The following is a 12,626-nucleotide window of genomic DNA, read 5'->3' as shown; positions in this document are numbered from 1 at the left end:
TCACTCCAAAAGTCGGTGATGACTTCCCCTGCCTTTGTTTTCAACTGAGCCGTTATTATTGCTCAAGGGACCTTTTTCATCTTTTCATGCATGCCTCTGACATTTCGTGTCAAAGGATATCTGAATATTCTAGCAGATTTGTAACCAGCACTAGCACTGCCTAGCAATTCGTTGGACTTATTTAGAGTGGTTCTTAGCGCAATCAGAATTTTCTCGCTTGGATTGTGCTTGTAATTAACGAGGTTGGATCGTATGGCTTCCATAATAGTGACGCTAGCCTCGAATCCCAATCAGAATTTTTCCGCTCTTGCTTCCCATATGTTGAGAGTGCATTACTATAGCTGGTGTCTTGAAGTATGTTCCATTTTATTCCTGTTGTGTGTGTGGGAATGCTGAAGAGTGCCTGTTCAATCGAGTTGCGGAACTGTTTGTTTCTATCTGGGTAGGCAGTGTGGCTGACGTTTATATGAGGACGGCATTTCTGCTTTGAATTAAAAACTTCAAGGGTTGCATCCTCACACTAATGCACACCGGGGAGTGATCTGTATCATCGCTGTGGCAGTTACATATGTTGAGAATGCTTATCAGAGAGTTATGTCTGGTAATGATCAGATCCACCTGGTGCCAATGCCTTCTACTTGGTTTGTTCTGAAAGGTGGTGTTAGTTATAGTACGTGATAGTTGCAAGTCATGTCTGTCGCTTTCTCGTTTCCCAGGCCATGATGTCTGAGGTAGGAGGGCTATGCCTCATGGTCCACACCCACTCTTGTGTTGAAATCCCTGTCAAGTAAAGATGTCTGACTCAGGGATTCTCAGAATCTTCTGACTGTGACCAAAACCATGTAAATACATTTACTGATTTTCTGCAACTTAAAACACATATTGGTTTAATTCCAAATTAACCACAGGGAAATTGCTTGAGCAAAGAGAAAATCCCAAGTGGGATCTTTTGTTAGTTTTACTGTCTTATGTAAAATAAATGAGCAGCAACAGATTTACATACCAAACAGTACCACCCACTAAAACACATCATAATTGTTTCAACAGAATATTTTATTGACAGTACAAATATGCCCTCACTGTAATCAACTTTCTACATCAAAATACTTGAAAGATACAAAGTGTTTTCTTGTTTCAAATAAAAACAAACTAGTTATGGATGTTTTTGTCTTCAATTTTAAAAACAGGTTGCCATAGAAAATATTCTGGCCTTTGAAATGGATAAATAAAGCAAATACCCTTGCTCAGTTCCTAATGACTGAAGGCCAAGGCAATACCTTGGAACGTCTCACTTGAAATCCCCCCTGTAGCTAGTTTACTTAGCGTTATATACAGCCTTATTACTCTATTCACTCTTGTCTTCACTCTGGTAATGTCGATACTCCGGCTTTAACTCCCATGTGTTCTTGTGGGTCCCTTTTACGTTGTAGATACCGATCTCTCTCAAAATCTCCTTTAGATAGGTCTGTGGGTAAGGGAGGAAAACAGAAAACAATTAACTTCTGTACCCACTCATCTAAGTTCAAAGAGTTTAGCAGCTTGGCACATGTCAAGGTTTAGGGACCTCCCCCAAAGTTGTGCAACTGGAACTAAACCAACTGAAACCACACAGCATACCATTTGTGAAATCTTTGTTGCCACCAAGGCTATGATCAGGTAAATCACTTAAGATTAGAGATTGCTACCTAGGACATTGGTAGTTTGTATGATTCAGTATTACACCAAGAGGTACCTCCATCTGGTAAACCGTAGTTTGAAGTAAACAGGGGAAGTATAAAATACCAAATGCATAGCCACAGGTACATTACATTCCACTCATAGTGAATACTATCAGATAATTGATTCAATAAAGGCATCTGGTGTCAAATCAAACATGTTAACAAGATTCATCTGGAGATGACTATTGATTTGTACAGATCTACCCATATTCACATAGTCAGTTTCTTGCACATAATCAGACTTTCCAGGTCTTCATGATCTGACACAACCCACTCCTCTTCAACAATATAAGTTGCCCCCAATAGCATGCACTATACCTCTCTTATTGTGTTATACCTACAAGTAGTCACACTACTTTTGAATGCAGAGAAATGTGATGTGCTACATTTTAGGAAAAGAAACCATGACAGAAAGTGAACCCTAAATGGTTGATTCTTCAGAGTGGGGGAAGAGAGAGATTTAGGGACCTCCCCCAAAGTGGTGCAACTGGAACTAAACCAACTGAAACCACACAGCACACCATTTGTGAAATCTTTGTTGCCACCAAGGCTATGATCAGGTAAATCTGTAGATTCACAGATCTTTAAAGCAAGCTCAGTCAGAAAAGGAAAGTGGGATTCCATGTTTTATATATATGGCCACTGAAAATAAAAGTAAAGATGCTTTGCTTAATTTGTACAATACATTGCTTGGGCTACAGTTGAGAGCATTAAGTGCAGTTCTGAGCATTTAATTATAACAACTTGCATTTATATAGCATCTTTCAGATAAAAAAAAATCCCAAGTCTCTTCACAAATCAAAAACTCTCAAATGGATGCTAAGCCAATGAGATATTAAGCCCAAAACTTGAGCTGAGAAGAATATTAATTTTTTAAAATTTATTCTTTCATGAAGTGTGGGTGTCACTGGTAGGCCAGTATTTATTGCTCATCCCTTAGGGAGGAATTACATAGCAAGGGGATGAAGGCCAAACTTTCAAATGGTGGAGCACTGAAATGCAGAATTCAGGGAAGTGAGGGTTGAGGAGGTTATAGTGATAGGTCATTATAGTAAACTTGCTAGAGTTGACAAAAAGGTACAGCAAAGATTTACTAGATTATGACAATTAATAATTATAAAGAAAAGCTTGCAATATTGGGACCTTTCACTACAGGTAAAGCAGGGATCAATAGGCAGTCATCAAAATGAAGAAAGATTTTAGGTGAAAACAAAGATTATTTCTATTGATTGTCAAATTAGTAATAAGCAGGAAATAGACTCAGGATAATCACCAGGAAAAGGGTAAATTTGCAAAATTTTTCACACAAAGGATTACACATTACCACAAGTAGCTGTTGAATCAGATTATGTCTGGATGAGTATTTGACAAGAAATAATATAAACGATATGAAGAGGGCAGGGAAATGGGATTTGGGTAAATGGCTCTATTTGAAGAGCTAGCATCGCATAATAAAGTGAAGGGTTTCCTTCTGAGCTGTGATTCACATTACAATGGCCAGGCATGAAAAACAAATTAGGCTAGCACATATTTTCAAGGACATACCAAAATCACGAATAATACAGTACACATCATAACAGGCATTTTATTTTTAACTTGTAAATGAGATTCTGTAACAAATTAATTCAGGGATACTTCCAAGGCTAGGCTGTGACTCGGCACGAGAAACACTAGTACTCATTAACAAGAAATTATTCTGGAGTCACTGCGTAAACTCTGGATGTCACTTCAAAATAATTATACTATGATTATACAGTATCATAGGATAAGTTTGCTCCCAATAATTCTAAATTGCTGTCTCCACTAAACATTTGAATGAGTTAATGTAAATACAGCAAAGTGAGAATTGAAGTGTCTTTAGATGAAGAGGAATTGGCTGCAGTGTAAGTTGTAGTTCAGCCTAAATTTTCTGGTCTGAGGCAACATGGCACAACTCGGTCGACAGATGAAATAACCAATGTCCTTAAGTGCCTGACAGACAGGAATTCATAAAATCAAAGATTAAGCTCACTAGGATCAAGACACACGCTATCCCATGCCATGGGTCATAACCACCCTATACATTGGCTCCAGGTCTCCCACACTTTCAGATGTAAATTATCCTGACTGTATTAAAGATTCCTCATCCCTTTATCTTCCTACTTCCTTACACCTGCTCAGAACTCTGTGTTCCACTGATTCCAGCTTCTTGTGCATCCTAACCCTTTGCTGACTGTAGTTTTAGCTGCCTAGGCCCAACTCTGAAATGCCCTTCCTAAACCACTACACCTTTAAGACCCTCCCTCGGTGACCAAACTTGTCATCCCTCCTAAACTTTCCTTCCTTGGATCAACCTCTGCTTCCCCCCACCCCACCCCACGCGTATCTTAGGATGCAACTGAATAAATACATGAGGGAGAAAAAAATTGCAGGGATCTGGCGAAAGTTTGGGACTGACTGAGTTATTCTTCAAAAGTGCCGGCACAGACTAGATGGGTCTAAAGGCCTCTTTCTCTGCTGTATGATTCATCTACATTGAAGGCATAACATCAATGCAAGTTCTTGTTGCTATTTTCATCTCAAACACTTGGTTCCTGTTGTACTGACCTTTGCCACTGAGTGGCGGAAGAATCATATACAGTCACCGGCAAAATTACAATTCAGTTTAGCAGTTGCTGGAATCCAATCTTAATATGAAACATGTAGCGTACAACATTACTCGTTTTTGGATAATCTTTTGTCCCTGTTGGTGAAACTGATGGATACCATTTCAACCATACAAATCTGGACATTGAGAGAATGAGCTGGAAAGTTTTAGAAAGTAAATTCAAATCCTGATCTTGGGTGACAAATTCAGTTGCTTTAGTATCTGTCATTTAATTTGATTTCTGCACACCCCAACACCCACCAAATTTAAATTAAACCATTTAGTATTTATTTCTTCTAACAGATTAATGGGGGAAAAAAGTAAGTTCATTGTGAGTTATTTCCCCGTGTTTGTGCTGTTAACTCATGCAAGAAAAATGATGACTGCATTGTACAGTGCTTGCAACTTCACATGCCTAAACAAAATTCAATACTTAACTTGGTAGCTTCAAATCATTATTAGAATTCATGCTAGTTAGGAAATATGACTGTAAGATAGTTCAGGCTCCGACAGCAAGCATTACATAACAATGTCCGTGTGCCTCTCCAAGGAAATGGGGGAGCAGGACAAGGCATGCTGTGGACTCCCAGTTTAAGTGTTAAATTTGAGGACATTTCTAAATCACAGAGCTTTAGATTTGCAATTTACACTCTCAACAGCCAGAGATTCTCACAAATGAAAATCATCTTAACCTGAAAATTGAGGTTAAAATACTGTAGTGTGGGGTATTTTTGCCACATTTGCAAAGACGCAAATTGCATTATAATAAAAACCTAACTTATTTGTAATTATATCACCTGAGGCTGTTCCTGAAGAAAGCTTCAAAATATCCATGTGCTTTAAATCCAGCAGATGGCACTGGTGGACTTTGAACTGCATATCATTCGCTTTTACTTACAACTGGCTGCTTGGTGATGTCCACCAAATCCTTGATGTTGTAGTACTGATGTTTCTCAAATGCTGAAAACAGCATATCCAGTACTTGCTGCCGATCAGCGCGGGCACGTTTCCCATCTTCCTTCTTCTTCCTTTCGTATTCAATCTAACGAAAAGCACAAGACTAGAAAATGAGCGCTTGTACACATTAACACATTACAGCAGAAACCTTTTCAGGAAAACTAGCAGTGATTTCCTGCTTAGTTGTGTTGTAACAATGAAATGAATGAGATGATGATAGGGAGCTGCCCAGTGTTCAAGATCCACTCATACTCCAATGTTCCATTAGTAGATAGGTTGGCCGATGATCCATTACTAGATCTCTACCAAAGATGCTCTGCGATGACACTGTCACTATTCAAGAGAACTCCAAGGAGACTCCTTCTCCAATCTTCTCCTCCCGACCTGTATCTAGAAGCAGGGCACTTGGCTTCTGAGCTGCAGGGAATGCAGAGACCATGGGGACAGGAATCACATCCTCATAAATACATACTCTTCATGAAATGGTGAAGGATTGAAAAAGCAAATTTCCATCCAGGCTCAACAAAATGATGCAACTATGGAAAAATTACACTGCGCAGAGTCTAAGCTCTTACAGTTTCAACGCATTTGTTTTGTTTTTTTAAAACACTTTTTCCTCTGTTAATTTTAACTATGTGTTAACTTTATTTGACCAACTGAAGAACTACTATGGTTGCTGGTCACTCTCTGATACCTTGCTCAACTGGCTACTTTTCACTTGCAATCCCTGCTGAATGGCAAGTATGATAGCTGAACTATTCCTGTCCTCATCCAACATCCATAGATATGCTCACTGCCAGCCCCACTGACAGGATAGTAATCAGAAGTGAGGGGTACCTTCCCCAAGTTAGGTTCAGTGCTCTTACCGTCACTACAGTAGGAACTTGCACCTTGCTGCCTGTATGACTGCTGATTCACTGACTTAACCAGCTAAACCCAACCATAGAATCATCTGATAGTTTAAAATCAAGTCAGCTGTATAAGGAATCTCCAAGGAAGGAGGCCTGATCTCTATGAGGATAGCCATCCGCATGTTACCCCATTTTTCAAGTTGCCAAGATTACAAGCTCCCCAAAATAATCAATTCTGAAATGTCATGAGGAAGACAATACGAAATAGACAACTGGACAGAATTCCACAAAGATTAAATCTGGCTTGCTTGACTGTCCATGATTTACATGGAAACTTAGCCCTTTTGACTTGGGTGTCTATTGTCCACGTTTGTGATTCGAAACCAGTGCCTTTCCATCTATCGATGCTGCTCTAGGCCGGTTCTCAATCTTACTCAATTCTAATGTTCTGTGGTCAAATTCTGCTTCATAACAGGTAGAGGGAAAACTAAAAGAGGTGAAGTTATTAAATAAGATGTGAGTCAGCAAAACATTAAAGCAGAAGGACAGGTGTGTGACTCAAATAAGTGTTCTTTATACAACTGCGCACAGTATAATGAACAAATTGGGTGAATGGCAGGTGCAAATTAAACTTGGAGGGTAATGGCATGGTAGTCTTGCTCAGGCATAGCTGCAGGATAGTCAGGAGTGGGATCTAAATATGCCAGGCTATAAGTTCCACAGGAAAGATGGGGAAAATGGTCAAGGGAAGGAGTAGCCTTAGTGATTAAGGATGAAATTACTTTGCTAATAAGAGATGATATAATAAAGTAGTTAACGTGCAGTGGCAGCTTTCTGGGTAGAATTAAGTACTACAAAGATTTAAGTCTGTAGCCGGAGATATGCATAAGCAGTGGTGAAGAGAATGATTGTATAAATGCAGAGATTAGACAAGTATGTAGCGAAGGCAGAGTGACATAAATGGAGATGTTAACTTTCCAAAGATTGGTAGCATGTTAGAAGGTGAGTTTCTTGATCGTATCCAAGGTAGTTCCTGCAGCAAAATGTCCTAGAGCCAACAAGGGGTCAGGCCATATTAGATTTAGTAAAGAATAACGAGCTATATTTATTTAACAGTCTAATGTTGTGTGAACATTTATCTAATAGTGATGATGAAACGATCACATTAAACATAGTGTTCAAAAGGAATAAATATGAAACAGCTGCCAAGATTCTAGGTTTAGGTAAAGCTGGCTGACCTCAATGGGATGTGACAGAGACTATGCCCAGTAAACTGGGAAAATCTATTAATGGATAAAGTGACAGAAAATCAGCGGAAGGTGTTCAAAAAAGAATTAGTGATACATAACCAGTTTATACCACTAAAAAGCAAGAGCTCTGACACCCATGAACAACTGAAGAGATAAGAGATGACATAAAACTAAAAGAAAAAGCACACAAAAATGCAACAAATAGATAGATGCCAAGAACAGCAAAGGGTGACAAAACAGATAGTAAGAGCTACAAAAAGGGAGTATGAAAAGAAACCTGAAAGGAAATTTTTTTTATTCATTCATGGGATGTGGGTTTCACTGGCATTTATTGCCCATCCCTAACTGCCCTTGAGAAGGTGGTGGTGAGCTGCCTTCTTGAACTGCTGATGTGGTGTAGGTACACCCACAGTGCTGTTGGGAAGGGAGTTCCATGATTTTGAACTAGCAACAGTGAAGGAAAGGCAATATAGTTCCAGGTCAGGATGGTGAGTGACTTGGAGGGGAGCTTATAGGTGGTGGTGTTCCCATCTATCTGCTGCCCTTGTCCTTCTAGGTGGTAGTGCTGGTGTTGAATCAACACAAAAAATTTACAATTACATTATGAAAAAGAGGCTGGTCAGAAGTGATGTGGGCCCCCTAAAAATTGATACCTGTCATGTTGTCAATCAAAATAAGGAAATGACATTACTTTGCATCAGTATTTACAGTAGAGAAAATGATCAGTATGAAAAGAAATTTACATCTGTAGAACCTTTCATGACCACCAGAGGTCTAAAAGCGCTTTACAGCCAATGAAATACTTTTTGTAATGTAGTCATTGTTGTAATGTAGGAAACGTGGCAGCACATTAAGCACACACAAACAGCAATGCGATAATGCCCACATAGTCTATTTTTGTGTTGATTGAGGAATAATATTGGCTAGGACACCAGGGGTAACACCCCTGCACTACTTTTAAATAGTGCAACCGGGCCTCCTACATTCACCAGGGAGGGCAGTTCATGTATCAACTGAAAGAACGGCACCTCTGGCAGTGCAGCACACTCTCAGTAATGCACTTGAGTGTCAACCTGGATTTTTCTGCTCAAGTCCTGGAGTGGGACTTAAACCCACAACTTTGTGACTCAGAGGCTAGAGTGCGACCAAGTAAACCACGACTGACACATACCAGACATCCCATGGAAGCTAATAATCAGGGATAGGGACTCACCAAAATTAATATAAGAAAAATAACTGGTCGGGAAGTCTTGGATTGGGAGACGTAGGAACACAGCAACAGGAGGCAGCCATTAAGCCTGTTCTGCCACCCAACTTTATGTACCTGCCTTTGCTCTATCTATAATATCCTTTAATACTTCGGTTAATAAAAATCTACTAATTGCTGTTTTACAATTTACAATAAATCTAGTATCCATTGCTGTTTGCGGAAGTTCCAAACTCCTACCACCCTTTGTGTGTAATTTTTCTAATTTCACTCCTGAAAGGTCTAATTCTAATTTTAAGACTCCCCAACCAGCAGAAAGTTTCTTCCTCCAAGTGGTGATCAACATGGAAGAATACTGATTCATCAGTTCAAGAAGGATGGTAGGTGGTAATCAACAGGAGATTTCCTTGCCCATGTTTGACCTGATGCCAGAATCAACGTTGAGGATTCCAGGACAACTCCCTCTATACTGTATACCACTGTGCCACCTGTCCTGCCAGTGAACAGGACACACCCAGGGATGGTGATGCAGGAATCTGGGAGGGTGGAGGGTTTGAATTTTGATGTGACAGCATGGGCAACGGAAGATAGATGGTGGGGCAGAAACTTGCAACGACAGAAGGATCAAAGCTGTATTGTTTCCAGAACTGGCTGATCATCATTTCGAAAGGATGGAGGACATGATCTGAGGAGGAGGATCAAGTTTCAATTTTCACCAGTAATCAGGGCCAGGAAAGGGAGGTTGTGTGGGCAGCAGTTTGGTGGGAATGGGGTCAAGGGAGCAGGTCATGGATCTCATGCACAAGATATGTGTGGAGAGGGAATGATGAAATAGGATAGAAACTAGAGAGAAACATGAGTTCAGGAGATGGTCTAGGGGGAGTTTGGCTTAGTGGGCAAGGGGAAATGCAACAGGAGACTATTCAACCATGAAGAGACTGCTGAGCACTCACTCTGCCACAGGATGTTACAACAGAATCAGACAGCCTCACCTTTTCAGGGAAATCTAGAATGCAAAATTTCAGAAATTGGTACAAAATTCTGTTCTTGGGCTATCTACAAAATGTGTATTTTGGTTTTGAATTCTCCACTCCCGCTTTTAAGCTTTTCCCAAGGCCTACTGCAAAGCAATCCAATTTCGACCGCCTTCCCTCCACAAAGTACAATAATTTTATTAAAATTCAGGTAAAATGGTGATTTAATAAAATATAACAAAACAGATTAATATTAAAACAGAGGTAATCTTAACAACCTGACAAATTGAAAAGTGTCTGTTTCGGTAAGGCACCACCTTTGCAAACTGTACAACTCCCCACACATAACTACACAATCCTTACCAGCCTACATCATTTATTAACAACCCCCCTGCTAATAGTCTCATACGTGTAAATCCTGGTAAATTTGTTTTCCTTGCTGATAGGATGATAACATGTTTCAATGTGGTTAGTAAACAAATCAGACTTACATTGTATTGATGGTTTGCTACAGGCTTATAATTTGTTGTTACAGCTTTATCCAGTTGCAGGGAGAGACGAAATGGTTTGGACGATTCTTCAATTTGCTGCCTGGTTGTAGGAGTGGGGGGAAGTAAAATCAGCGCATTAGTTATTGGTTGTTGGTTATCAACAAAAAGCACATGTACTTACATACAAAAGTAAAATATACAGATGCTGGAAATCAAATAAAAACAGAAAATGTTAGAAATACGCAGCAGGTCTGGCAGCATCTGTGGAGAGGGGAACATAGTTAAAGTTTTCATGGACGTCTACAGCACAGGAGGTGGCCATTCGGCCCATCATGTCCACGCCAGTCAACAAAGAGCTGAGTACACTAATCCCATTTTCCAGCGCCTGACCTAAAGCCCTGGAGGCTGTGGCAACACAATTGAATATCTAAATACTTCTTAAATGTTGAGAGAGTTTCTGACTCAATCACCCTTTCAGGCAGCGATTTCCAGACTCCTATCACTCTCTAGATGAAAAAATTTCTCCTCAACTCCCCTCTTAGCCTCTACCTCTTATCTTAAATCTATGCGCCCTGGTCATTGACCCTTCTACTAAAGGAAAAAAAGTGCCTTCCTACCCACCCTATCTATGCCCCTCATATTCTTATATATCTCTATCAGGTCCCCTTTCAACCTTCACTGCTCCAAGGAAACCAACCCCAGCCTATCCAATCTTTCCTCATAGCTCAGACTCTCCAGCCCAGGCAGCATCCTGGTAAATCTCCTCTGCATCCTTTCCAGTGCAATCACATCCTTCCTATAATGTGGTGAGCAGAACTGTACACCAGCTGTGGCCTAGCCAGCGTTTTATACAGTTCCAGCATAACCTCCCTGCTCTTGTATTCTGTGCCTTGGCTAATAAAGGCAAGCATCCCATATGCCTTCTTAACCACTTTATCTACCTGCCCTGCTACCTTCAGGGATCTATGGTACCTCTGATCTTCAGTACTTTCCAGGGTCCTACCATTCATTGTGTAATCCTTTGCCTTGCTAGCCCTCCCTAAGTGCATTACCTCACACTTTTCCGGGTTGAATTCCATTTGCCACTGCTCTGCCCACCTGACCAGTCAATTGATATCCTCCTGCAGTTTACAACTATCCTCCTTACTATTTATCACCTTACCATTTGTTGTGTCATCCACGAACTTCTTGATCATACCCCCCTACATTTAAGTATGTCATTTATGTACACCACAAACAGCAAGGGCCCCAGCACCAAGCCCTGCGGAACCCCACTGGAAACTGACTTCCAGTCACAGAAACATCCCTTTACTATTACCCTCTGCTTCCTGCTTCTCAGCCAACTTTGGATCCAACGTGCCACTTTGCCTTGGATCCTATGGACTCTTAATTTCTTGACCACTGTGCCATGAGGGACCTTATCAAAAGCCTTGCTAAAGTACACATAGGTCACATCAAATGCATTACCCTAACCAACACTCCTGGTTACCTCCTCAACCTTCCCTTAACAACTTAGGTCAATGCTCTTTCATCATATGCTAACGAACCTGCATTTACACAGCTTCTTTAACATAGTGGAACATCCTGGCGTCTCATAATAATGGAACCACATATTAGGACAGGAGATCAAAAGAGGCAAATTTTAATAAGTATTTTGAATGAGGAAAAGGAGACAGAGAGGTTTAGGGAGGCAATTTCAGAGCTTAGGCAGCTGAAGGCATGGCCACCAATGATAGCGTGATGAAATCAGCAATGCACCACAGGCGAGAAGTGGAGCTAACCAGAGATCTTGGAAGTTTCTGTGCTGGAGAAGGTTATAGGGAGGGATGAGGCCATGGAGTCTTTTGGGAATGGTAGTGTAGTGATTACGTAACTGCCCTAATAATCTGGAGATGAGTTCAAATCCCATCATGACAGCTGGTGAATTTAAATTCAGTTAATTAAATAATTATGGATTCCCCCAAAAGCTTGTGTCCGTTATGGTGATTGTGAAACTACCAGATTGTCATAAAAGCTCATCTGGTTCACTAATGTCCTTTAGGGAAGGAAATCTGCCATCCTTACCCGGTCTGGCCTGCATCTGACTCCAGACCCACAGCAATGTAGCTGACACTTAACCTCCCTTTGAAATGACCTAGCAAGCCACTCAGTTGTATCAAGCTGCTATTTAAAAGTCTATAAGAATAAAAAGAAACAGATGGGCCACCCAGCATTGATCTAAGCACTGATCACAACAAAGACACACCCAGCCCAGTCAACCCTGCAAAGTCCAAATATACTGCCATTCATCACCATCACCGAGTCAAAAACCTGGAACTCCCACACTTAACAGCACTGTGGGTGTACCTACAATACAAGGACTGCAGTGGTTCAAGAAGACGGCTCACCATCGCCTACATAAGGGCAATCAAAAATGGGCAATAGATACTGGGCTTGCCACACTGCATGTGTACATTAAAAAATTGGTAAGAAGGATGAGACTTTTAAAACCTAAAGAAACCAGTCGATATAATTGGAAGGGAGGAAAGTTGTTGGTAAGAAATAACAAAAAG

General features: G+C 40.6%; 1 protein-coding gene across 3 annotated transcripts in view; it reads right to left on the bottom strand.

The window, feature by feature from the left end:
• Positions 1–1,034: 1,034 nt before the first annotated feature.
• The window catches only part of LOC121290517 (general transcription factor IIF subunit 2-like), a 90,631-nt gene continuing 79,039 nt past the window's right edge, over positions 1,035–12,626 (bottom strand). For all 3 annotated transcript variants that reach the window (XM_041210972.1, XM_041210971.1, XM_041210970.1), the window contains 3 exons: positions 10,075–10,174; positions 5,243–5,386; positions 1,035–1,465 (listed from right to left, as the gene is read on the bottom strand). In XM_041210972.1, the coding sequence (XP_041066906.1) occupies positions 1,346–1,465; positions 5,243–5,386; positions 10,075–10,174 (364 nt within the window). In that variant the 3' untranslated portion in view covers positions 1,035–1,345. The remainder of the gene's footprint in view (positions 1,466–5,242; positions 5,387–10,074; positions 10,175–12,626) is intronic.

This window comes from Carcharodon carcharias, chromosome 18 (assembly GCF_017639515.1).
Source record: "Carcharodon carcharias isolate sCarCar2 chromosome 18, sCarCar2.pri, whole genome shotgun sequence".
Classification (NCBI taxonomy): domain Eukaryota; kingdom Metazoa; phylum Chordata; class Chondrichthyes; order Lamniformes; family Lamnidae; genus Carcharodon; species Carcharodon carcharias.
This window is presented reverse-complemented; position numbering and strand designations above follow the sequence as displayed.